This window comes from Mesocricetus auratus, unplaced genomic scaffold, assembly GCF_017639785.1.
Source record: "Mesocricetus auratus isolate SY011 unplaced genomic scaffold, BCM_Maur_2.0 Super-Scaffold_100015, whole genome shotgun sequence".
In the NCBI taxonomy this organism is placed as follows: Eukaryota; Metazoa; Chordata; class Mammalia; order Rodentia; family Cricetidae; genus Mesocricetus; species Mesocricetus auratus.
The window spans coordinates 53,809,441-53,834,297 of record NW_024429198.1 but is presented as its reverse complement, the minus strand read 5'-3'; the positions used below and the strand labels follow the sequence as shown (position 1 = coordinate 53,834,297).

General features: G+C 48.9%; 1 protein-coding gene across 3 annotated transcripts in view; it reads right to left on the bottom strand.

The window, feature by feature from the left end:
- The window catches only part of Mapre2 (microtubule associated protein RP/EB family member 2), a 139,296-nt gene that overhangs the window by 9,658 nt on the left and 104,781 nt on the right, over positions 1–24,857 (bottom strand). For all 3 annotated transcript variants that reach the window (XM_040757938.1, XM_040757937.1, XM_005065335.4), the window contains 2 exons: positions 6,467–6,606; positions 646–804 (listed from right to left, as the gene is read on the bottom strand). In XM_040757938.1, coding sequence (XP_040613872.1) covers positions 646–804; positions 6,467–6,606 — 299 coding nt within the window. The remainder of the gene's footprint in view (positions 1–645; positions 805–6,466; positions 6,607–24,857) is intronic.

The window sequence follows — 24,857 nt, the reverse complement described above, 5'->3', positions numbered from 1 at the left end:
ACAATGACTGGCTTCCACTTTAAAAAACAAACCAAAACCCAAAAAAAACCAGGGTCTCATGTAGCCCAGGATAGCCCCGGATTCACTTTCAGACACTAGGATGACAAGTGTGCTCCACGCGCCCAGCACATCTTTTCATGGCCGTCACAAAGTCACATCCCTGGTCTTTCCCTGGCACGCGTGCTCAGTGGCAGGTCCTCCCTACCAAGGAAGTATTTTCAACAAGGTCTGTCCCGGCAATGGGTAACAAAGAAAGCCAGCGACGTAATCCAAATGGACAGCGGCGGGGCTCAACGGGATGGGGAAAGATGTTTTCTCACTTAACAGTTTCCAGAAAGCAGACCTTCACACAACCCTCTCCCACCCATTTGCTCAGAGCTGAGAACCTCCTGGGGTCTGGCTGCGAGTTTCAGGGCCCCACCTCTGCCCCGGCTCCTCCCACGTTAACTTATGGGTGCACGTCTCACAGGCATGGGGGAACAGAGATCTTGGTGGCAAGCATACTTATTTCTCTTGGACCATCAAGGCCACCCAGCTGGGCTGTATCCTCTTTTAGGCCCCGGGAAAGCGTGTGAGATGCATGGGTGTGCTGCCCTTTGAGCGGGCCTTGTTTTACTCTCGGGGCTGGCGGCCTGGCTCACCCACCTGCTCGTCTGAGGCATAGAGCACTTCCATTAGTCGCTGCACGAGGTCATCACTTTCCTGCCCATGCTCTTGGCACAGCAGTTCGATCTCTCTCAACTTCCCGAAGTAGAAATCCCTCTCCTTCTCCACACCTTCCAGGGCAAGCTTCAACGAATGTACCTGCGGAAGAGTGGGGTGGGGGAGAAAACCCCAAGATGGAGTAAGAAGCGTGACCTCCTATGTCTGTGCACAACCATGGGGGACACACGCAGTGAGACCCAGAAACGAACGGAAACGCACGTGTAAGGGGGAGGAAACGGCCTGGAGTCAGACCCCAGGGCCATGCTGGCCGCTTCTCGACACTATTTATCAGCCGGTCAGGGTGTCCCGGTCACCAGCACAGCCGCACCTGAGCTTACACAGCCTTTCTTTTCTCGGGAACGTGGGCCCAACCACACCTTGTTGCTATGATCCGGGATGTCTGTGTCTCCCCCCAATTCTTATGCTGGAATCCTACACTGTGACGGTGCCAGGAAGCAGGGCCTTTCAGAGGGGACGAGACTTGAGTGTGAAAGGGGCCTAAGGGATCCTTCTACCTGCTCACCGCCACAAGACTACCAGGAATGAGTCCTGGCCAGACAACTGATCTGCTGATGTCTTGATATCAGACCTCACAGGCTCCAGAACGGTAACAAATAAAATTCTGTTGTTCACAAGCCACCCAGCTTTTGTTACAACATCCCAAACAGACTAAAGTACTTGCTCACAGTCTACTGGGAAGGGAGGTAAGAGGTGTGTGTTGGGGTGTGTGTGTGTGTGTGTGTGTGCGCGCGTGCGCGTGTGCATGCGTGCGCGTGTGTTTATGACCCCGTCTTCAGATCACTGGTATGGAAAGCCACTCCTCAGACGTCAGGTCAGAGCAGACACACGCTGTCCTTTGAGAGGCAGACCTCGGTGCACACAGAACCTGTGGCAGCGGTGGGAGGCGGGCTGCGGCCATCTGGCTCCGTTTGTCCAGTTCTGGCTTGTGGGTGTCGCTGGAAGGGCAGGGTGGCAGACGAGCTGCAGACAAACATGGTTCGCCATCTTCCCCCCTCCCCCAGGTGGGTTTAGGAACCTTCTAGAATTGTGAAGTTTCTAACTTCTAGGTCACTGCAAGTCATGGGCTAGAGCTAACAACCAAGACAGGCCCATCATAACTCTGACATTCTGGGTGTTGTCAGTTCTGAAAAGGAGGTCTGTGGACTTTTAGTTCTTAGGATGCAACTCTCTGACATGTATAACAGGCGCACACAGGTCCAAACTATTCCCTGTTCCTGGTCCCGGAGAGCCTCCTCTTTTGCAATACTTTATTTATTTACATTTATGTAGAGCAAAGGTCCTGGCCGGTGGAGCATGGCCCTGCACTGGGTTGTGCAACTGAATGTAAGGGGGACAGGAGAAGCTGGTGGTGTTCGACAATTAGAGATTAGTTAGAAATCAAATGCTCAATGGACTCGAGGCGCTCTTGGCACAGCTCCCCGGTCATGGCGGGACTTCACTGCAGCTTTGGTTAGGGACACCCGACACTCTGCACCGTGCAGGCTGTCACAACACACACCTCCAGTACGCCGCCTGAGGCGTCTCAACCCAGAGCGTTTTGAGTCCTGAACTGCAGTGCTTTCACTGCACACATTGTTCTTAAAGACACAGGATGGTCTAATTACAGAAAACAAACAGCAACACTTTCCACTAGCACTCCTTAGCAAACAAGCAGCAAATTCGTTTGCTTGTATGGTGCTGCTAGACAAAGAAATGCCACTTCATTAGTGGGCACATTTGTCCTCTCTTTCACCGAGACCCACCTGCCTGCCTCTGCCTTCTGGTGAGCCCTGAGATTAAAGGTGTGCGCCACCATGCTGGCTCAAAAAAAAAAAAACAACTATTTTTAAATAAAATTTCCTTATGACTTATAGCCAGTTCATGTGTTTTGTTTTCCCTTTTATAGTCCTACAAACCTGGTAGCACAGCAAACTTCTGGAGTGAGAAGGGGGTGTAGGTGCAGAAGGCTGAAGAAACCCTGGCCCAGCAAACATTGGGGAATGAACGAAGTCTTGGTTTCTTTAGGCGAGGTTTACTTTTAGGTATGTTAAACGAAACAAAACAGTCCATTATTTTAGTATTGCTTTTGAAGTGCAAAAACTCCTCTTTTTTAAAAATAAGTTGGGCCTTTGGTACATGACTCCTGGGATTACTGACATTCAAACGCACACTGGTCCACCAGCTCTTCCTTTACCCCACATCTGACAATCAGATCTATGCTGGGGCGGAGCCTTTGGTGTCCATCTCACAGATGTTCTCATGGAAGCGCTGGCAAATGCGTGTGGGTTCAGTTAGGTAACCCTGAACTTTCATTCCTGTTAAGACAACACATCTGCAAAAACACAAGGTGACCAGCTTGCACTTCAGAGGGAGGGAAACTTCCCGACTCTAGATCCCATCTCTGAACTCAGCCATGGACTCCCCTCCCAACCCTGCCGCAGGCAGGAGGATTACAACCCGCGGCTCCCCCAAACCAAGCGGGGGCGTTACTTTAGCTCCTTCCCACAGACGCAACTTGAGGGTGGGTCTCTTGTGACCCACAGCTTGGGGGGTCAGAGGGCACCATGGCATGGATGGTACAGCAGAGGGCATGGTTTGTGGCACCAGGAGACAGTGGCAGCTGCTTGTTACATGGTGCTGGTCAGGAAGCATTGATCCAGGTGAGAAGCGGGATTACGCTCACCCTTTAAGGCCCGCCACATTCGGCACCCCAATTTTTCCCACTGGGCTGAGACTTCTAGTTTCCACAACCTCTCCTAACAGCACTGCTGCTGGGAACCAAGTGTTATAGCACAGGACTGGGGGGTTGGGATGGCGCTCACATCCAAATCACAGCAGACACAGTTAACATACAGAATCCGGGATGAGCCTTTTGTGGAAATACTCAGAATGATCTGGGCCAGTCTGGCATTCCTGACACGTTAGTGAAGGGGAATGGACCTGTCAACACCTGCCTCCCCCGAAAAGCTGACAGGAGCTGGGCATGGTGGTGACACTCAAGAGACCGAGGCAGGAGAGTCACTGTGAGCTCAAAACCAGTTTGGACTAGAAAGGAAGAAAGAAAGAAAGAAAGGAAGGAAGGAAGGAAGGAAGGAAGGAAGGAAGGAAGGAAGGAAGGAAGGAAGGAAGGAAAGAAGGAAGAAAGAAAGAAAGAAAAAAAGAAAGAAAGAAAGAAAGAAAGAAAGAAAGAAAGAAAGAAAGAAGAAAAAAAAGTGGCTGGAGAGAGGGCTCAGAGGTTAAGAGCACTGACTGCTCTTCCTGAGGTCCTGAGTTCAATTCCCAGCACCCACATGGTGGCTCACAACCATCTAGAATTCAATCTGGTGCCCTCTTCTGGCATGTAGGCAGGACACTGTATATGTAATAAATAAATAAATCTTAACAAAAAAGACACTGCAAAAAAAGAGAAAGGGAGAAAGAAAATCCTGGCAGTGGCCACTTTAAATGATCAGAGATCAGCTGGCAAACGCAATTCCATTGAATGCTGCCCCTGAGACAGACGGCCAGCTCCAGCTCAGTCCTCACAGATCACAGCGGACGCCTGAGTGATTGAGACAGACGGCCAGCTCCAGCCTCATTCCTCACAGATCACAGCGGACGCCTGAGTGACCAAGGCTGAGAAAGTCAAGTCCAAAGGCCCCAGGGGGAAGTTTGTTGTCATAACTTCCCAGCAGTGTCCACAGCCTGTGGGTCCTCCCAGAGGGTCTGTGACAGCAGAGCCTCCATTTCCTGCTGGCTAACCCACTGTCCGGAAAGAGTCTCTAACCATTTCATTTACACCTCTTCCTCCCTTTGCTTCTGACTCATTGCTACCGCTGGGATTGTGCAGCGCGGTGTACTTCTGTGGTTTATCACCGGAGACTGCCTGAATAAAGAACAGGGCCAAGAAAATGAACAGTTTTTACGTTTATGGCAGCTGTCATCTTCTCTATGACAGCCACAGCTCAGGCTCCGGCCTCTGCATTTCCCCTTGGCTTCTTCTTGTCCCTGTGCTCTTAATTCCAACACTGGGACACCTGCATGGTCACCCCTTAGCCTTGGGTCTTGCTCCTGAAGGCTTCAAGGGCAGGTACTTGAACTCAGGTTGCCAGGGAAACGAACCTGAGTGAGAGCTTGGAAAACATCTGTCCAGCTCAGGTTGTGTCTCCCCTGTCCTCTGAAGGACAGAGTGTAAGAGGTTTGCTCCTCCCAAGCGAGGCCTCCCTCTGACGTAGACTATTCCCTATCCTGCCCCTTCTGTCCTGTCTTGAGTGGCATTAGGGATCATCTAAGCATTTTGAGAGACAACGGAAACCTAGAGCCAGCAGCAAGGACAGGAGGCCAGAAAGGACTGGGAACAACTCAGGAACTGGAGTTTTCCATGTGGTCAGAATTTGGAAACTATGTTGGGGTGGCGGGGTATGTTGGGGGCATTGGCAATGATAAAGAAAAATTGTGAGCTGCTTTGGGGGAGGGGCATAAATCCAGAGTATGATGAGCCCAGGTCCGATTGCCACCAGACCCACGCAGGCTTGTGTGACACCGTAAGCTTGTGGCTTAGGCTCATTACTGCTTTTTTTTTTTTTTAAATCTGCGCAGAAGTCATTACTGAAAACCTTCTGGCTTCCAGTGGAAGATCAGCAGGTAACTAGAACATTCCATGGTAACACAATTAGAGTCCTGAGAGGGCTTAAGAGTTTACCTGCTAGTGTGGCCAACTCAAAGCCCCTCGTTAAGCCTGACTGACTCTGTACTGGATTCCTGAGTGGGGGAAAAAAAAAAAACAACCCAAACCGCTGCTTTCAGACTCTTGCCTTATCAAGAAGCAGAATAAGGACTAGGACAGGCTCAGCCAGTGGCTGGCTGTCTAAGGATCTCCCGTCCTAGACTCCTTCACGATGGCGGGGCCCTGGTGCGGGAAGCAGGTAGCTTCTGCAGTGAGCACCACACTCTCCAGCGTCTTACTAATCTTAAGCTGCATTACTGTAGGCAAAATTAGGTATTAACGTGTTAGAAATCATTTTTCCAGGGTCTCCTGAATGCTAGACTGGAGTTCTCCCCAGAGTAGCACCCCACGCCCAATACTTAAGGCTTCACGTCAGAATGTTAGTTGATGCAGCTAGGCTTACCATAGCTGAGAGAGGGCTGTTAAGACAGGAAAGCATTCCCACTTAAAACACACTGGTGGTCTCTCAGGGCTCCCAGGTACTCTGCTCCTGCCACTGTAGGGAGGGCTGGTTTCTTGTCTTGTTTTGTTGTTTGGTCTGTCTGTCTGTCTGTCTAATTTCAGTACTAATTTCTGATGTCAGTAGGCTTTGAGGGAGGGGACAATGTCATCCATCTTGTTACCACTACACCCCCAGAACTAAGCACAGCGTCTGTCACATAAGGCAGGCTCAGCCACCAGCTGCTGAAAAAAAAAGGAAGGGACGGCAGGGAGCGAGCTGAGCTGTGATTCAGCTGTAACACTTTTCAGACCAGCCAGGAGTGGGCAGACAAGGCCTGGGGTCCAGGACGGGCACCGGGAACCAGGGAGCAGGGAGGGTGGCCTGCACCCTGTACCATCTGACTGACACATCTCGTGCTTGGCGTCAAGCTCTGTGACTAACAGTGCTCGTCATCAGCCGCTGAGTATCCCTTATTGGGCAGGGCCCTCCTAGTTTCTCACTGGCTCTGTCTTGCCTCCTCTCCCTTGCCCCAGGCCTGCGGGTGTGACCTCCTCACCCCTCACTCGAGTTGCCGTTCCCAGAGCCAAGGGACAGGGGTGGGGACAGTGTGCTACCTGCTCGTTGAGCTGAATGACCTGCGTTTCCAGATCTTTGTCGGATCTGGACGCGGAGCCACTGGACGAAGCCCTCTTGGCAGACGAGGGACGAGAGGGTGTGGACCCCGGTTTCGCTGCTGGGCTTGATTTGGCCGCACCTAGAAGCAAGCAGAGCGCTCTGTGAGTGCAGCACACATTGACAAAGGTTTTCAGGTGTGCGGCAGACGCGTGACGTAAAATGAGCTCCTAAAAGCTGCAAGCAATGTGCCAACCCCTCCTCGGTACAGTCAGAACAAGCCTGAGGCACACCACCGAGCCCCCGTCCTGCACTGAACCCCTAAAGAGGAGGCCAACCCCTCCCCCCACGCCACGCCTAAAATCACAGCTACCCGGAACCTGAGTAAGAGGGAAGACTTTGGGAGCTGGGAGAAGGCTCAGTGAGTCAGTGCTTACTGCACACGCCCGAGGAGTCCAGATCCTTAGAAGCCCTGTGAAGCCAGATACACCAGCCCAGGGATCCCACAGCGAGATGGGAGGCGGAGACAGGAGGGTTTCTGGAGGCTCACTCAGTGGCAAGCATCGAGGGCACTCTCTTAGACGAGAGTGAACGTGAGGCCCCAAACAAGTTGTACTCTGTCCTCCGTCACATGCTTGCATGGGTATCCACACACATGAACATGCGTGCACACATCACGTAAATGACTAAAAATGAATGGTAGGAAACGTTCTCCGGTCATCACACGTTATTACTGTACATGTGCCTCTCAGAGCAAGGACCCCAGGACAGGTTCAGACTTGAGAAGAAACACTGGGACAAGGTACGTGCCTTCTTTTTTTAGTACACTCCGTAGAAGAACAGGAGCAGCGAGCACCCTGATGTCCCATCTTGGTTTCTAAATGTCACTGTTCAACAAAAGCGCTTCTCGAGAAGCTGCTGGTGACAGGGGTGGTGCAGAACCGGAACGGGTAAGCTCAGGACAGTTTGGGGCGAGAAGCAAAGACACACTCAAGGCAAGGGCACACGGACTGGCTTGGAGGGGGCGGTCTGCCTAGCACTAGGAGCAATGGCTGTAGCTTAGGAGATGCCTGGGGGGACAAAGTCTATCAGTCCATGACGAGGGGAGGGAGGAGAGGGGTGTAAAGGGTATATAAACTGAGCATCGGGGGACGCCGAGGAAAATGCTCGAAGAAACACGGATCTGTAGTGCCCCTGATGAGGAGGCAACCCGCAAACTGCTCCTTAATGGGTGCGGAGGCATTAGATGGGAGATTTGACACGTGAAGCCTTCGTGGTGGGGAGTTCTGGGGTCAGCGTAGCAGCCACGGGATTACAGAGTTTCTAATCACAGCACACTGGTATTTCAGCTGAGTCCACTTGGCACTCAACCCACAGTGGACTTACAGTCTAGGACACAGCACAGGCACGGCAATGGCTCCTGGAGCCAAAGCAGGAGAACAAGGTCTACAGAGAGGCTCAGTGGTTCTGAGCCAGAACCGAGCCACTCCTGGGACCCACCCCTTGCTTTTGTTTAGGACACAGAGTCAGACAGGCAACAGCTCTGGTTTCCTGTCTGCACGTGTCTCCCGTGTGTTTCCTCCGCCCAATTAAAATTTCCACTGCAATCTTTCACCCTCCCCCCTTCTAGAAGGTTCTTAGAGGGCAGGGAACAGTCTTATTCATGTCAGCAACCCCAGTGCCTTGTAAAATGTTAGGCTAAACATGTCTGGTAAAGGAACAACTTTAGATAAACAGATAAACAGGCAATTAAAGCTGGGTTATGTGGTTTCCAACTTCAGTTTCCAGTTTGTCTGACAGAGGCAAGGGATTATAAAGATAGACATGTAACAGCAGCTGCAGGTCTCAACCAATACCCTAATTACAGTGTAGCCAACAGGAAGGTTGTAAAATTTATATGGTGTGTCTTCAGGTGCCTGGAGACATTGGTAACAGATGGGAGTCTTACACACCTCTGAGAAGTCTTGACAGTGTGCTGGCCTTTAAAATGCCCCTTTGTTACAGCAGGGGGGAAAGAATCTTCTTTAAGGGCCCAGGGAAAGGGCAGAGAGACTTGAAACGGTTAGACTGCGGATGACTTAGTCCGTGTGGATAGGTCAATCGGTGGGGTGCAGAAACCCCGCCTATGGGAGCCAGGGGTGCTAGGGAGCCGTGGTTTGCTTGGGACCGGCAAACTGCTGTAAGAGCATTCCTCTCTGTTGACGCCCGCACTGCTTTCTTCTGGAACCTGACTTCTCAGTCCTAATGCACAGCTCCTTTGGCTGTAAGCAGACTATGAGGGACCAGGCAGGGAGCACAGTGACTTTCTTCAGACAGAAACCAGCCTAGGAGCAGGGAAGACCACTTTTGCAACTATCACGCCCTTCCAGCTTTTTTGTTTGTTTTGTTTTAAATAAGGCTGACATTTTAATAGACAGGAAGTCTAACGGGAAGAGTGCGAGGAGCAGAGCTTCCTATCTAGAAACCCACATTAAGTGTCTCTCCCCGACTGACAGTTACCTAAGGCTGCCCAGACACGGTGCCCTCTTGGTCTTCTTGGGCCAGAGCTCTGGGACGCCATGCCAGGCAGGAGTGTTTCCACCGTACGCAGCGTTCTCCCTCCCTCCGGCCATCCCTGCTCCTTCAGTGACCAGGACTTGCATCCTTCAGGTCTGGGCTTGTGCCGTCACATCCCCTGGAGGCCACAGTGGCCGGAGCATCTCCTCGGAGGCTGTGGCAGCCACACTGGCGTGGTAACGCCCGGTGCCTCTTCTTGCCCTGGACGTAACTGCGGCGTGCTGGGGCTGCATCTATCTCGTCTGTCACTGATGAGTGCAGCCAGGGCAGCACGCAGAGCGAGTGCAGCACCTGACCTGGACGAATTCTGTGCACTGTCAGACGTCGCTGAGCAGCCAGCAGGGGCGGGAAGTCGGCGACGACACCCAGGGAGGTTTGAGGCACTGATGCCAATGTCAAAGCCACCTTCATGTTGGGTGTCAGCCTCCCAGCCTCCTGTGTTCCCTTTCCGGGTCCCCTTTGTAAGTTATGATGTGGGAATCTGGCCAATGCATTGATGAAGAGAGTACAGTCAGCTCATGTCTGAATGCACTAAGACCCAGGTGGGTGGTGCTGGGCTGGGCACATTTCTGCCACTGGCCTCTTCGTGCAGAAAGAGGACCACAGGCACGCCTTCCTAGAGATCGCATATATACTCCCTCCGCCAGGCAGCTCTTCCTAGTAGGTCACCAAAAGTAAAGGAAGAGGACCTCTTAGCACCTTCTCACAGGTCAGACACCACACTGAAAGCCCCTCCTCAGGGGGGTGTGGAGACAGCGCATTATGTGCAGCTGCAGCCTCTGGCTGTCACACTCGCTGGCTGCCATTCTTTCTTTTCAGAGTACACACAGTGTCTCTGCAAGCCTCACACATCCCTTGTCAGCTCAGAACCGTTTCTGTTTCTTCACTAGACAAGTCTTTTTTTCTTTCTTCTTTTATTCTTTCTCGAAACAACTCTACTCTAAAGTGTATCTAGCTTCTGGCATCAGATATTTTTTTTCTCATTTACTGGGACCAACCATCTTAAAGACGTTATCAAGAAAACACAGTTATCAATATCTGAAGTTAGTGTTGGTATAATACTATAATTGTGGCCCAGGGCATGTCCTGTGTCCAGTCCTGGCTTGAGAGACAACAGTCCTCAGTGCTCGCCTTCTTAGCAGCCCCAACGCTCAACTCCACCAGTGACTCTGTTCTGTCTTCCCAGGTCTCTGCTTCAAGGATGAACACGGAAAACATCATGGCTTTTAAAGGCAATGCAGGCACTCTGGCTACAATTCAGACACAGAGTCTTTTTCCTACAGCTATCAAACACTTCAGTTCCTTTCAAGCTGCATTTGATGATGTCCTGAGACCGTAATTAGCGGTAGCCCTGTTTTCTACACAATTGTTCTGCCCTTAAGCTTTTCTCCTCCCCCTTAATTTTCCCTTTCAAAATAAAAAAGGGGTTTCAGAAGAAGAGGAAAATGGACGTAAACTCTGCCTAAGTCCCTGTAATTCTCAGAAATGTCCCCACTGGAGATGGACATGATTCACAATGGTCGTCTTTGAGCAGTCCCGTCTTAATTAATGCTTTTAGGGTCTGGGACATAACTATGGCTCTAAGATATTTTAACTGTGGTTGTAAAAAAGGAGTGAGTGATCTCAATCAGTGACTTGCTGAAGTCAGGGCATCACCGTGTCTAATGCCTGTAATTAGCAGGCTTGTTCGACATGTATGGAAAACGCGGCATTTTGGAGAGTGGAGGCTGAACAGATTCAGAAGGGAGAAGCAAAGGAAAGCAGGGTCTCTGCCCATCCCAGTCAGGACTCTAGTAGACTCCAGAAACTTCTCATAATTTACTGAACTCCTTTCGCCCAAATCACAAACACAGGGCAGCTAACTACGCAACATCAGTACTCTTGACAAGGACCACGTGTGTGTTAACACAAGCGTCTGATAACCCTCTCCCCCACACACACACAAAGCTTCCTCGCTTTGAGAGACTCTCCTCTCCTGCCCCATCCCCACAACCTGCATTCATTAAAACCCCCGCAGGACAACTGAGCACAGCCGGCAGACAACACACCACGAATGCGTTGATTAGTCATCCCTGGATGACGCTGACATCACTTCTCATCTCTCCACTTAGGCAAACACAACGTGTCTTCTAATGGAGACAATGAACTTGGTTTAAAACCAAAGGAAAGGCCACGGCTGGCGGAAAGCGGCTGGGTTGGACTGATGGGCGCAGGAGCTTCCTCTGTGACTGACACCAGAGCCACCAGCTGCAAGGAGACAGGGTGCTGCTGTGCCATGCTGGTCTGTACAAATCCAAGCACTAAGGACTGTCTTCCTTCAAAAGTGGCTCCATCCCTTCACTCTGTAGGCGGCCATTAATTTTACTCCGAGAAGGGGGGAAGCACCATTTCAGTGGTGACCAGGGTTCAGTCTCAAGGGGACTTTAACAGGGTTACAGGGACCCTGGCTCACAAGCCCATTGTCAGGCTGGCTCTTTATTTTGCAAGCAGCAACTTAGAGCCATCCTGGCTCTGTCCTCTCCAACGCCTTGTGGTAAAGCCTGGCTGCTGCTGCTCCTTACAGCTCAGTCTATAATGGGGCAGTTCCTCGTGGAGCAGCTCACAGAGCCTGAGGGAATGAAGACCTGGCATGGCACTGGGCAGCCCTCGGCTCATCTTGGGGTGACAGTGGGAGATGGCACTCACTAGCAGTCTTGTGGCCCCACGGGTCCTAAGAACCATGCACCTGCTGCTGCTCGCTAAGTGGGGTGACTGACTGTCACCTTAGACAGGAAGGAGGGTGTACTTCCCAGAGTTGGGAGGAGGACCCGAGAAGAACCCAGAACACTTGGCGATGGAGAGAGAGAGCGGGCTCGGTGGTTAGGATGGGAGTGCTCGCTGCTCCTGCAGAGGATCAGGCTCCCAGGGAAACTTTTTTTTTTTATTTATTTCAAGACAGGGCTTCTCTGTGTAGCCCTGGCTGTCCTGGAACTCACTCTGTAGACCAGGCTGGTCTAGAAATCAGAGTCACTCATCTCTGTCTCTCAGGTGCTGGGATTAAAGGTGTGTGCCACGCCACCTGGCTTAAAACATGGGAAACTCTAACCTCAAAGGATGGTCCACGGCGCCCACTCTGTTATTACTGCCATTTCTCAGCAAATGAGGTCTGACTCGACAGAGCATTCTAACTAACGTACTGGATTCCTATTCCAGACACGAGCAAACCACGGCAGCAGTATGGAGAAAGGAGGCTTATTCCTACCTAAACCTCCATAACTCACCCGTGAAATCAAGGCCTAGGATGCCCCCCTAATCGGGGTGCTACGGTACAAGCCTGTTCTTAAACTACCTCCATCCACCCACCCACCCACCCACCCACCCACCCACCCACCCACCCACCCATCCATCCATCCATCCATCCATCCATTCATCCATGCAACAAATATTTATTGAACTCCTACCATGTAGCTGGCCACCTAAATAAGTACTGGTATCAAACAGTGAACGGAACACAAAAGATGCCTGTCTGTGTGATGTTTATGCTCCATCCTGGAGCACAGCACTGAAGAGTAACCCAATAAGCTGGTAAGTAACAGAGACGACATCGTGCTCTGGGAGAAAGTAGAGCCGGATGGATAAGGGGGCCCTGTTGCATGTGTGAGGGGGCTGAACTGCGTGGCCAAGTGATTTTACGTAGGCCCTTGGTCTTCTCCAGTTTCAACTCTTCTCTTAGACCTGCAGGATTTCCACAGGCCACGGGAGCAGAGCCTGCTCAGGACACTGATGGAAAGGGACTCTGTGCACCAGCAGGGCATCGGAAGCCATCATCAGGTGTGTGTGCATGCATGTGTGCATACCCATGTGTGCACGTGTGTGTGTGTGTGTGGTGCATGTATGGGTGTGTGTGTGGGCGTGTGTTGGGAGGGGGCAGCAGTCACCTTGTATTCAGAGTTTCACTCCTATGAGGGTGTGTGCTTAGTCTTATTGCTTCATTGTTATATCATGCTCAGGTGGCACCATGGGAGGTCTTTACAGAAGAGAACAGAGGAGTGGATCTGGGCTAGAGGAGATGGGGGGGGGAGGAAAACTGCCTTTGGGATGTAATTTATGAGAGAAGAAGAATTTTTTAAAAATAGTTTCACTCATCACAGAGGCTAATGGCCTTAGAACGTTCCATTTCCAGCATCCAGGATCCCTGCAGAGGGCACAGAAGAGGCAGGAGTCACCCTGTGATCCTCAAGACCAACAAGGGGGTACGATTTAAACCAAGACGTGACGGAAACAAGGGTTGTGGCCATCTGACCAGGCAGGGAGAGGCCAGGCCGTGTGGAGGCTACGCGTGGGCTCTGCCTCTCCAGCTCAGCGGCCAGATGGGGTCGCTGTGGTGAAGAATGTGCTGGGTGGAGAGAGATACAGAGACTCTGGAAGGGCAGGGGCCCAGCTCCTTCCAGGCTTCCGGCAGGATCCAGCCCTGGGCAGAGGGCATGTGCTAATGCTGGCTTTCAAAGGCCACCTTCCTGCTCTCAGAACAGGCTATGAGGCAGATCCACAGAGGGCCATGAGGAGGCCACTGCAGTCATTTCTCTGGGATCACGCGCCACGGATTTTGTTTGGGGCAGTGTTTGAGATGCTGTAGTTTAAAAACCTTGTTCTACACCATTTACCACAACCACCAGACGCCCATTTTAATACAATCTATATTTTGTGTAGTGTTGATGTGAAGAGGAGAAAAATCAAAAGGAAAAAAGAGAAAGGCACCGTTCTTACAGGGATAGCATGTACCGACTCCAAGGGGAGAGCTGAAGGGAGGCCAGGGGTCTTTCACAACACGACAAACAGGCTCCGCCCTGGGAGAGCCCACCTCAGAGTGAGGCAGCAGGCATCCTCACTGCTGAGGGCGTGGCTGCCACGAAGAGGAGGCACTGGCTGAGGACCCCCTCCCCCTCTGGCTGGCCTGCACAAGGGCAGCCCCTGGGATGGATAGAGGGCTGGGCTCCTGGAGCATGCCCAGTGGGAGCATTTACATGCTGTCACCGCTGCCCTGCTCACTGTCCCTACTGGAGACGCTGTGCTTTATTTTTAGGCATCATGTGATTCTCCAGTATTTTCCAGGCTCTGCCTGAGTCACTCTGGTTTCGGAGAATTTCTCATAAGAGGAAAGAAGTGTTTCATGTCTTGAAGTGGCTCAGGTTTTTAAAAAATCGTAACCTTTCGACAGCCGTTTCAACGTGGAATGCCTATTTTGCAAAAAACTGCTGACTTTCCATGCGTCTCACACCTTGGTAGAAGATTGCGAACCCAGCTTTCAAACATATTACATGCCAAACCCAATCAGCATCTTAGTTTAAATCTGTATTTTTCTATTGCCCCCAGAGAAATAGAAACAGTGGGGATCCTTTTGCTCCAATAAACGGTCCCCACACCCAACCCAGCACTAACGGACAGCACCCCCTTGCCTGCTTTCTGCAGCGCTGGGGAAGGGAGTGGCCGACGCAGCCAGCAGACTGAGCCAGCCCACAGAGAATAAAGACACACAGGCGTTGCCATGACAACACCATCGTGGGCGCCACTGTACTTCTGTCATGCAGTACTCATTTCAGAAGGGAGCTTGTAAAGTAAGATGGCCGTTTCTGGGGTACCCCCCTCCGTAGTTAGTTACTTTAGATGTGCTACCCTGTAGCTTCAGTCCGAGTCCCCAGTGGCACGCGCCGCCCCTTTTCCGACGGCGGCGAGCCTGTTGTGTCCCAATAACACAATCTTATCGGGACTTCCCAGAAAAGAGTCGGGACTCAGGAAGCCAGAGGATGGGCAGAGCACACTCCAGCTACCCGGTCTCCTTACTCATCGCGTCTGGTTTCTGTACCGGGGCTCGCTGCTTCCACCCACCCCCTTCCAAGCCAACCACACACTGGCATTAACGCCTGCCCACACTTCCTTCCCGTAGCCCGCTAACCACGGCACCGCGCTGACTCTACCTCCCCGATGCGTTGACAGCACACAGAGCAACCACCTTCTCGGATGCTGCTTTCTCTTCCCCACGGTTAGCTAGCGTTGAGGCTGTAAGCTGCATGTAAGCTTGCATGCCCTCCTATGTATGCTCTCACAAGGCAGAGCAAATGCTGCGTCAGCCTTCCAATGGCTTCCAACGGGCCACATTATTAATGAGGAGCTCTTCAAACCTGTGTAACAAACGGTCTTGGACATGACACCCATTGCCACGATCCCTGTCTGCTGGGTGCTGACACATCTGCGTAACATTCATCCTAGAACATGCTGGGGTGGCGATCGTGGCAGAGGTGATGGGAGGGGCTCCCGCCATGATGTCACTACATTTAGGTGTCTTGCCAGCAGACACCCTAGGCAGACTTCCCTCCTGCTCGTGAAGAAGTGGCCCCTGCAGAGTAAGGGAAGGCCTACATGGAGTGATGCAAGTGACTCCCAACCAGAGTGGCCTGCGGAAGGGAGCCAGGGAGACGTAGCCCTATAGATGCAAGAAACGATTACAAGAGGCTTGTTCCCCAGGGAGCCTCTGATGAGATGCTGCTCCCTGGATACTGGGTTGCTGTCTGCAGGCTCCACATCAGAGAACCCTGCTGAGCTGTGCTGCTCTGTAAGACAACACAAATGCTGTTCCAAGTTGCCAACTCTGTCACCACCCGTCCCCACTGTTTGAAAGCAGTAACAAGGGACCTGTTTACCTCTGCAGCCTCATGGCTCAAAACATCTAAACAAAACAAACTGCACTTCGTTGAACTGAACACATTTTCTTGGGACCTCAGCATCCTATTCTGTCTCATCTGGCTAACCTCCCCTCATCCTCAAGTCTCAGCTGAGGGTTTCTTTTCCCAGGAAACCTTTGTAGAGGCTGCAAGGCCAGTTCGGATGGACTTTCTCAGAACATTCCCTGTGCACACTTTCCTCACACTCCCAGTGGCGGATTTCCTCACAAGACAACAACGCCCCCCAAACATGGGTCTTGTTTGGATCACTGTGTGCCCTCAGAATGCCTTACAAAACCTCAGTAATACCTCAAGACCACGTGAGTGAATACGATTCAACAAGTCTGTCACACACACACACACACACACACACACACACACACACACACACACACACAACGCAAGGGCCCAAAGCAATAGGAACTGTTCATTATCCTAGTACAGACACTGTGTTGTTTTCCTTGTTACGGTGAGGTACAGTGCAGGTGATGGAAACAGCTGGACAGACGGTGAAACGTGCCTCATCTTCCCTCAGCTAAACGAATACTGCGGTGACTCAAGTTCAATGGACAGATAGCATCTCTGTGTCAGACAGCGGGGAAACAAACACGGACTGAAAGGCAGAGCTGGCTTGTAGTTCAGAGTATTCCTTCAAAAGAGACCATACAAAGTGCTACAAACTGCTGTTAGGGAGAGGAGGCCGGCTCAGTGGGGAAAAGCGGGAGCCTGGTGACCCTAGTCAGCCGTGCAAGGAGCCAGGCACAGCGTGTGCATCTGTGATCCCAGCATCCTGCAGTAGGATTGACAACAAGAGACCTGCGGAAGCTCACGGGACAGCTAGCCTGGAACAGAGAGACAGACACAGTAAGACATAGAGGGCCGGAAGTCAGAGCCCCCCAAAGCTGCTCTCTCACCTCTCTGCAATGCTGTGGCACACATGCACGCGTGCACACACATACACACACCCTGCTTTTTATTTTGCCCAACATACCTAATGACCAAAAAAGACACTTAGAATAAAAACAGGCTCAACAGGTGTGCGCGCTGTGGTATCCTGCTTATAGAATTACAAGAGTAACTCCAAGAGTGACTGTGGCATCATTTTCTTTTACTGTCAAGTTGACAAACAAAATTTCACCTTGTAGCACACTTATCGATACAAGGGATAGTCCATGAAGAGGAACACATATTTTAACAAATACAGCGTGAGAGCCACCCACACCGGTTAGAAGAGGACCTGATGTTTTGGAAACAGCCGAGATGGCTGCGGCAGGGACCACACCCACCCTCCTGGGCAGAACTGTATACCAATTTTGTTTATGGGGCTTATTCCTTACTTCAATACCCCTCACACGGTTTGTTCAGAGATGTATTTGAATGGGAAAATTTGGAAACCAGAGACAAAAGCAAGTGACGTAACATTTCCTGCATTTATTAGTATGGTAAAATATGGAGCCTCTTTCTCACTCAGAACGACTGCAGGGAATGGGGATGCTTTAGACTTAAGAAATGTGAGCGCCACGGCAACAGAGTAGATCCCAGGGGAGAAATATAAAGCCCATGGCTGTGTCTGTGAACCCAAGAGAGGAGGTCCAGTGAAGAGCAAGGGTTCTGGAGTCAGGGTCAGACCTCATGTCCCACACTTTGCCTAAGTGGCGATGGCAAGTTACTGCAGCTCTGGTCCCAGTCTCCTGGATGCTACGACGAGGCTGATGTTAACACCTGGCTGTTAGGACAGACGCTGGACTCAATGGAATGCTTGGACTAGGGGGTGCTCCTGTGCACTGCGCAATACCCATGGGTAGGCATGCTCCTCCTGTGTTTTAAATACTTCCCGAAAGCTCAGTGAAAAGCTCGATTAGTGGTAAGCCGAGATGTGAAGAGTTACAGGACAACAACTTCTGGTCCCCAGGGTTTCCAGAAGTCTAGTTTTAAAGTGAACTATGTATATGATCTTGGTTCAAGAAAGCCATTTAACTAAGAAACACAAATTGAATGAATTCATATCATGTATCAAAAATGGCATCCTAGCAAGGGAACCAAGTGGCATAGGAGACCCACTGCTAGAGCCTCCTGTTTGACACTCCCACGCTCTTCATGCTCCTTATGTCTGACAGTCTAAACTCACAGAGGTCCTGGAAGTGGGGTCTGGCAGGGTTTCACGCTACAGGAAGGTGCCATGCTGTAAAACCATGTCCCCCCCCCCCCCCCCCCGTGTGTTTAAACGCACCCTCACTATGACAGACAGTCCTAAGCGCTCAGGCCTTCCAGGGTTGAAGTCACAAGGGTGGAGACCAAAGGAACGGAAGCAGTATTCTCAGAAAAAAGGCTCGGGTGGTTCGCCTTGAGAGCTACCGCTTCATCCCAGGACACAGTGGGAAGCAAGTCCTAGCAGACGCCAGCCTTCCTAGCCCTTTGGACTTTCCAGCCCTCCTGTTTGCAAGGACCACATTTCCGTTGTTTGTAAGCCGAGTTTCTGTTACTTAACTCTAGAAGCGAACAGAGAGTAGAGAAATGCAGCCCTTGTTAGTTTTTAGAAGAAAGAATCCTGATGCCTGGTGGTATATGTTGTTCACCTCCGATGTGACATATGTATGATGCACAGCACGCTGCTGGCCCCCCTTTTCAATAGAGAGTAGGGGTTCCCTCTAGGAATTTAATTAGCCGAGCCATTGGAGTGTTTCTGTCCACTTTCTCCAGCATTTACAGTGCAGCATAGCGATGTAGCGGTGTCTTAATGTGAGAAGACCAACGGAATAGAATGGTGGTGAGGAGCGGGAGTTGAGGAAAACAAAAACATTGTTCTGTACGTAACAAGGACTGGTAACGGCTATGTGACAACATGTCTATGGCACTTTCCTGACTTAGAGAGTCAGGTGACTAACTGACACAAATCCCTGTAGAACTACAGTCAGGCATCACAATTAAAACAAAACCAAAGGTAGGGAGAAAAGCTGGGGAGCAGGAGGTCTAGGAGAAAAGCTGGGGAGCAGGATGTCTACGTCACGCACTCATGTTTAGAGGCCACAGCATCTTTAAAGAACTGGAAGCCGTGCTGTGTCTAGTGAAAGTACTAGGAACAGATACACAGTAAAGACCTTTACAGAAGAAAGAGGACTAAACAGCATTGTTACCACACAGCCCGCCACTATAAGAAATGCTAAATGTTCCTCAGTTTAAAGACTATGTGTCAAACTCAAGTGTTCAGAAATGAAGAAATTTAATATGGTAAAATATAAACACTAAACTTTTCAGTAACAGAGGAAAACCAGGAAACTAATAATAATTTGGTAGATCTAAATCAAGAAAAGCCACTAGTTACACTAAATATAAATGGACTTGTCACTCCAAAAGGCAGAGATTCCCAAAATGAGTCAAAAGGCAGGTCCCAATCATACAGTCTTTACGCATAAAGACACAGATAGGTGGGTATGTACCTTATTTAAAAGAAAGACACAGCATCCAAACCATAAGAAAGTAGTATGACTATCTTATCATTATCATCTTTAAGACAAGAATAGTTTCAAAAAATAAGTTCAGTCAATAGGATGACTTAATCATAAACACATATACACTAGTAAAAGAGCCTTCAAAAACAGAAATCAAAGCCAGAAACAATTAAAGGGAGGAACAGACAATTTCACAATCAATGTAGAAAGACTACAAATCACTTTTCAGAAAGTATTTGAGATAGACAAGCCCCTCCTCTTAAATTACCTCTTAAAGCACACCGTCAAACACCTTGTCTTTACATGTTTGCAAAAGCACTGTTCAAATGAAGAACGTACACAGAGTAAACACTCTTCTTAAAGGCATGTTGTCATCTGTTAACTAAAAGGGACACTATAACTGTTGTAGTTCACTACCTTTTTTTTTTTCTTTTGGTTTTTCAAGACAGGGTTTCTCTGTGTAACTGTCCTGGTTGTCCTGGAACTAGCTCTCTAGACCAGGCTGGCCCGCCTCTGCCTCCCAAGTGCTCTCTAGACCAGGCTGGCCCGCCTCTGCCTCCCAAGTGCTGGGATTAAAGGTGTGTGCCACCACTGCCCGCCCTCTACCTTTCTTAAGAAGCAAAACTAACATAAAACACAATGAAGTAAAAGCAACTTTTCTTTCCCCCAAAGGTGATAAGTGGTGTCTATCTAGATTTTAGATGTTTAACCAATGCTTGTATATTGCTCAGCAAATAAATGGAGAAACACAATCACATTTTAAGATTGCACCAACAGCCTGGAGTAACTGGACAGGTGTATTCAATGTTCAATACAGATTAAAAAATACTATTAGGATTTACTGAAATCTATACCTATGGCTTTAGTGAAGATTACTCGGACACCTTGTTGTCACTGCCTAGGTTCCTTCTGTTTTGGAACCACTTTTCTAGCATTTCTTCTAACCCGATTTTAAGACTGAAACACTCATCTCTAAGGAAGAGAGAAAGCTCAATTCCCATAGCAACTCTAAGTCTACCGTACTATATTTATATTTGAGAGTCTGATTTAAATACATTAGCGTATGTGAATCTGCAATGTGTCTGAGTCGCTATGGAAACCATAATGTTGAATTCCCTTTTAAGTTTTTTAAGTCTTCACACATAAAGCCTACCTCCCCAGACAGCTATGGAACTGCAGGTAGGATCAGGACAATTACACTTAGGAACATCGTGTTTCACCATGATGTATGCACTTAACCGACAGCTGTCACCGTGACATGTGCATTTAAACACATGGCTGTGGGAGGTTGGCCAAAAATCAACTGAAGACACAGCTACTCAAAATGTAGTCAGAATTGACATTACCTGGCAGCTCCTCACACTACGTGTAACCTGTTTACATGAGCGTTGATTATAGTAGAGGTTTGCTGTCCACTTATACAGATACATACCGACTTTACGCTTCGAGTTCCTTAGGAGAAAGGTTTCTTATCTACATTGGAATGGCAGAGAAATCTAGCATGCTTTCAGAAGGAATACACCAAATGTGTGGCGAGCATCTATCTTTACAAAGGAAACCATCTCTGGTGCACAGCTACACACAGCAGGACGCTGTAAAGGCAGGGTTTTCTTTTCTTGCTAGCACAGACAGTGGACCCTCATTCACCATTACATGGCATTCATTCCATGTCACTTCCCCCCACTGTAACCTCTGTCATACAAGATGCTTTGAAACTGCCAGGCACGCAAGTTAAACCAGCCTGAGGCATATCTGTGAGGAGAGATCCATCTACTGCAAAATTAGCCAAGTATTCCAAAGTGCCAACCCCCATCCCGTCTTCAACTGTACAAGCCATTACTTGTTTCCAAGGATACAGATAATTAAGAAGAGATCAAGGGTTCAATATGAAAACAGAATAGTGGCTGTATGTTACCGATCTAGCTCCAGGCAGGTCACCGCCCACTTCATCAAGCACTTCGATTCATCCCCAGTCTTGAGCAAAAAAGTCAGACTTGTGGTCTTGGGCGAAGGACAGCTCACACCACACGCACTGAGATCACATTATGGGGGTTATGGGTCAGGGTTCTGAGGAGAGAGTTCTAAGTGAGCCCTGACACCTACTGCATCACACTTACCCACACATGTGGGACTCATGCAACAGCTGCATTTGAAGCACATGTCCAGGCGACCCAACTCTGGTAAACTTCCCAGCGGAAGACTTGGAACTCTCACTGCTGTCTGTGCTGCGCATCCTGTCCTAACAGGTCGTGTGCCGGGAACTGAGGTCCTCATGTTCCACTATATGACCATCATGATGAAAAGGCACAGACTCTGGAAAAGTCCTAGAAACCTGGACTAAAGTGCATGACTCCTATACACAGCCTTTCTAGCACCTCCCCTGACTTTCAAAAAACGTTTGACTTTTTTCCAGAAACGTTTGACTTATTTTCTTGGCCACGTTCCCAATATCTGGATGCAGGACTTCAAGAAAGTCAGAGCCTTCTGCATTTCTAGGGGCCTTCCTCTCATTGTGGTCTTTAAAAACTATATCCCACATGTGATGCACGTCTTGCGATAATTTTTCTCTAGTAAAATTTTATTGCCTAGCATTGTCTAATATTCAGGACACATTTGATTAAAGGGGGGAGTGTGATTAATTTGCCTCCTGAAAAATACCATTCCTCCCTAAATAAGACCAACAAAATAAACACCATCAAGGCACAGGAGCAATATCAGAAATCTCTGCCTTCTGGAATACCAAAACAATCAAATTTATTAACTGTTGGCTTTCATATATTTCCCTAGCTTTGTCACCTGAGAGGTTAAGCTCTGGAAAACACAGATTTCTCTGTCAGGCTCATGGTGTTCCATGAAACAGCTCGAGTTCCTCTGTGGCTTTTGTGAGAGGGCTAGCCAGCATAGCCTAGTTCTCGGTGGGGGAGTAGAAGTGTTAACAAGTGTTAAAGGGTTAAAAAATAAGATAAAAGTGCATTATGACTGTGGGAGGAAAGTATCCTGAGGCTTAACTATTTGAATTTCAAAAAATGCAGCTGAGTTTCAAAGCCAATCTGTCTACCAGTAACAGCTACATAAAGGACGTCAGAAGGGAAATAACGCGCTGTGGGTTCACTGAGTCCTGTCACTTCACGGGCTTCCCAAATCCCAGTCACGGGGACACGCCGTCAGTATCGGCTCTACTCCAACTCTTAGACTGATGGAGGCTGCTGACAAAAGCAGGTGACCATTCTGAACTGCATCAAATTTCGCCTCCCAATCTTCTTGTGGATTGATTTTCATCCAACCTCTCTCCCTTCACTTCTGCTCCAGAACAATACATCTTCCCTTTCCCATTAAGCCCCTGAGCCCTTGACCTCATCTTCTTCTCCAGGTTCGGGGCCATGGTCCTCCAATCTCTCTGGCTCCTCAGAGAGTCTCCCCTGACCTTACAAACCTGATATTTTTGTGTCGACCCTAAAGCACATAATTAGAGCACCATTCTTATCCTTCCTCAAGCTTCCTTCTCCCTGACAATAGCCAGCTGCTCCTCTGTATCCTTGACAAAGCTCCTCACTTCCACACCCCGCCTGGCCTTGCTCAGTTGCGGCAACCCGGACTCCAGTGTCTAGCGTCTCAGGGGACCAGTTCTCCAAAGGATTATTAATCACGCACTGGGAGTCAGCTTTCTACATACTATTTTCAAGTTTCATTGTACATCATAATTCCACAATTAATATTCATGACCCTCTTTCTAGAAACTTCCTACTGTTTCTTCTGTGCGGCACAGATGAGGGAATTTGTAGATAATGAGGACAAGGCAACATACTGCGGCTCTGTTTGGAGGAGAAGTGTTAAGAGCGCAGGCCAAAAAAATTAAGGTCACAGTACGGCTGTGGAAGGAAGAAAAATATTCTAGGTCTGTGATTTCACACACCACTCACGATTCAAGTTCTCTTGACTTTCTTGTCTGCGCTCATCCCTTTAAAAGGCTTCTTCCCTTTGTGTGTCTAACTTGGTGCTCAGTGCTCTTCATCTACGCGCTCATTCATTCCTCACTGGACTCAGTCAGTCACTCGGTGTCTTTCATCCAACTCGTGCCTAAATGCAGTCCTTGTCTCGTCATTTCATGGATGATTTTCAAGTTGAGCAATCCAAGAAACCCTTGTAGGCTTCCCTCGAGTTGACTCCTTGCAGGGTCAGAAACTGTCCGCCATCCCAGCTCCTTCCTCTGCTTCCCTGAAGGCCACGCCTTAGTTTCTTCCAATCTTTTGGCATCTTCTCTGCATTCCAGGGAAGTTTCTTCTCTGCTCACCCATAATTGTTAGGAATTCCTGAAGGCAGCCCCTCCTTATCATTCTGTATTGACTTCCAGCTTCAAGATATGGAATACTCACAGATGTTTGTTTATGTCCTGCCCACTCTTTTGAACTACACACACACACACACACACACACACACACACACATGAACACGTGCACACACATATACTATTTGGATAGTCTTTTGGATGTTGCAAAGAAACCTGAAACTCAGTGTATTAAGATAAATACAGTTTCTCCTCAAATCCAGCTCTCTCAGCGCTTCCAGAATGATAGCCTCATCCTTCCAAGTGTGGGAGACACAGCAGGAAGTCACACTTGGCTGCCCAATTGCTCACTGCAGGATCTACCCGCTACCAAAGCTCAGTCCCGTTATTCCCTAAATATGTCCTAGAGGTACGTATTCTTTTATTCTACTATGCTATTCCACATGAAGAAGACCTCATGTACCAGACCGGTAAGTATACAAGCTGATCTTATTATCTCTATTTGGTTTTTTGAGATAGGGTTTCTCTGTGTAGCTTTGGAGCCTGTCCTGGAACTCACTCTACAGACCAGGCTGGCCTCAAACTCACAGAGATCCACCTGCTTCTGCCTCCCGAGTGCTGGGATTAAAGGTGTGAGCCACCACAGCTCAGCCAATTGTTTTTTAAATAAATTATTTCAAAAATCTTTTGAAGATGTCAGATTTCCAAGGGATACAGATTGCCTGGGACATAGCTAAGAATTCAGATAGAAAAGACAGAAAAGATTTCTAAGTAGCGAGGAAAAGTATGATTATAAAACTGCCAGTATTTAGTATTAATCATGTCTAATTCATACTGACTATAGTAGAATGGACAGAAATAAAAAAAATCCTTATTGCAATAGGTCTGAACAATGGGCTCCACATTTGGGATGGAAAAAAGTTTGAGAGTTTCACTGTTAGTGGCCTAGCACACAAGTGGCATTTATAATAATGTCCCCATTTCACCAGAGCATACCTTATCTGGTCAGGTTGACTCTTCTAGGTATGTATCCTCAATGGTTTCCCCTTTTAGAACAAGGACGTATAATAAATGAAGGGTCCATATTAACATACAAAAATGACTAATTTCCTTTGAGTGCCTACAGAAAATGGTCCACACTTAATAGCACAAGTCAGCTTGTGTTATGGTCTGTCTTGCAGTAAAAATATTTTAATCAAAATCTAAGTAGACTAATTTTTTTTTTTAGAAAAAATTAGAGAGAAAAAGAAACCTATCTGTTATTATCTTAACAGCCGGGACACAGCATGTGTGGTTCTGCCTTTTTAATATCTGAAATCAAAGTCATTAGATTCACGACAAATGGGTCACAGAAAAATCAGTGTGAAAACAGACAATACTGAGAACCACTCAAAGGCATGAAACT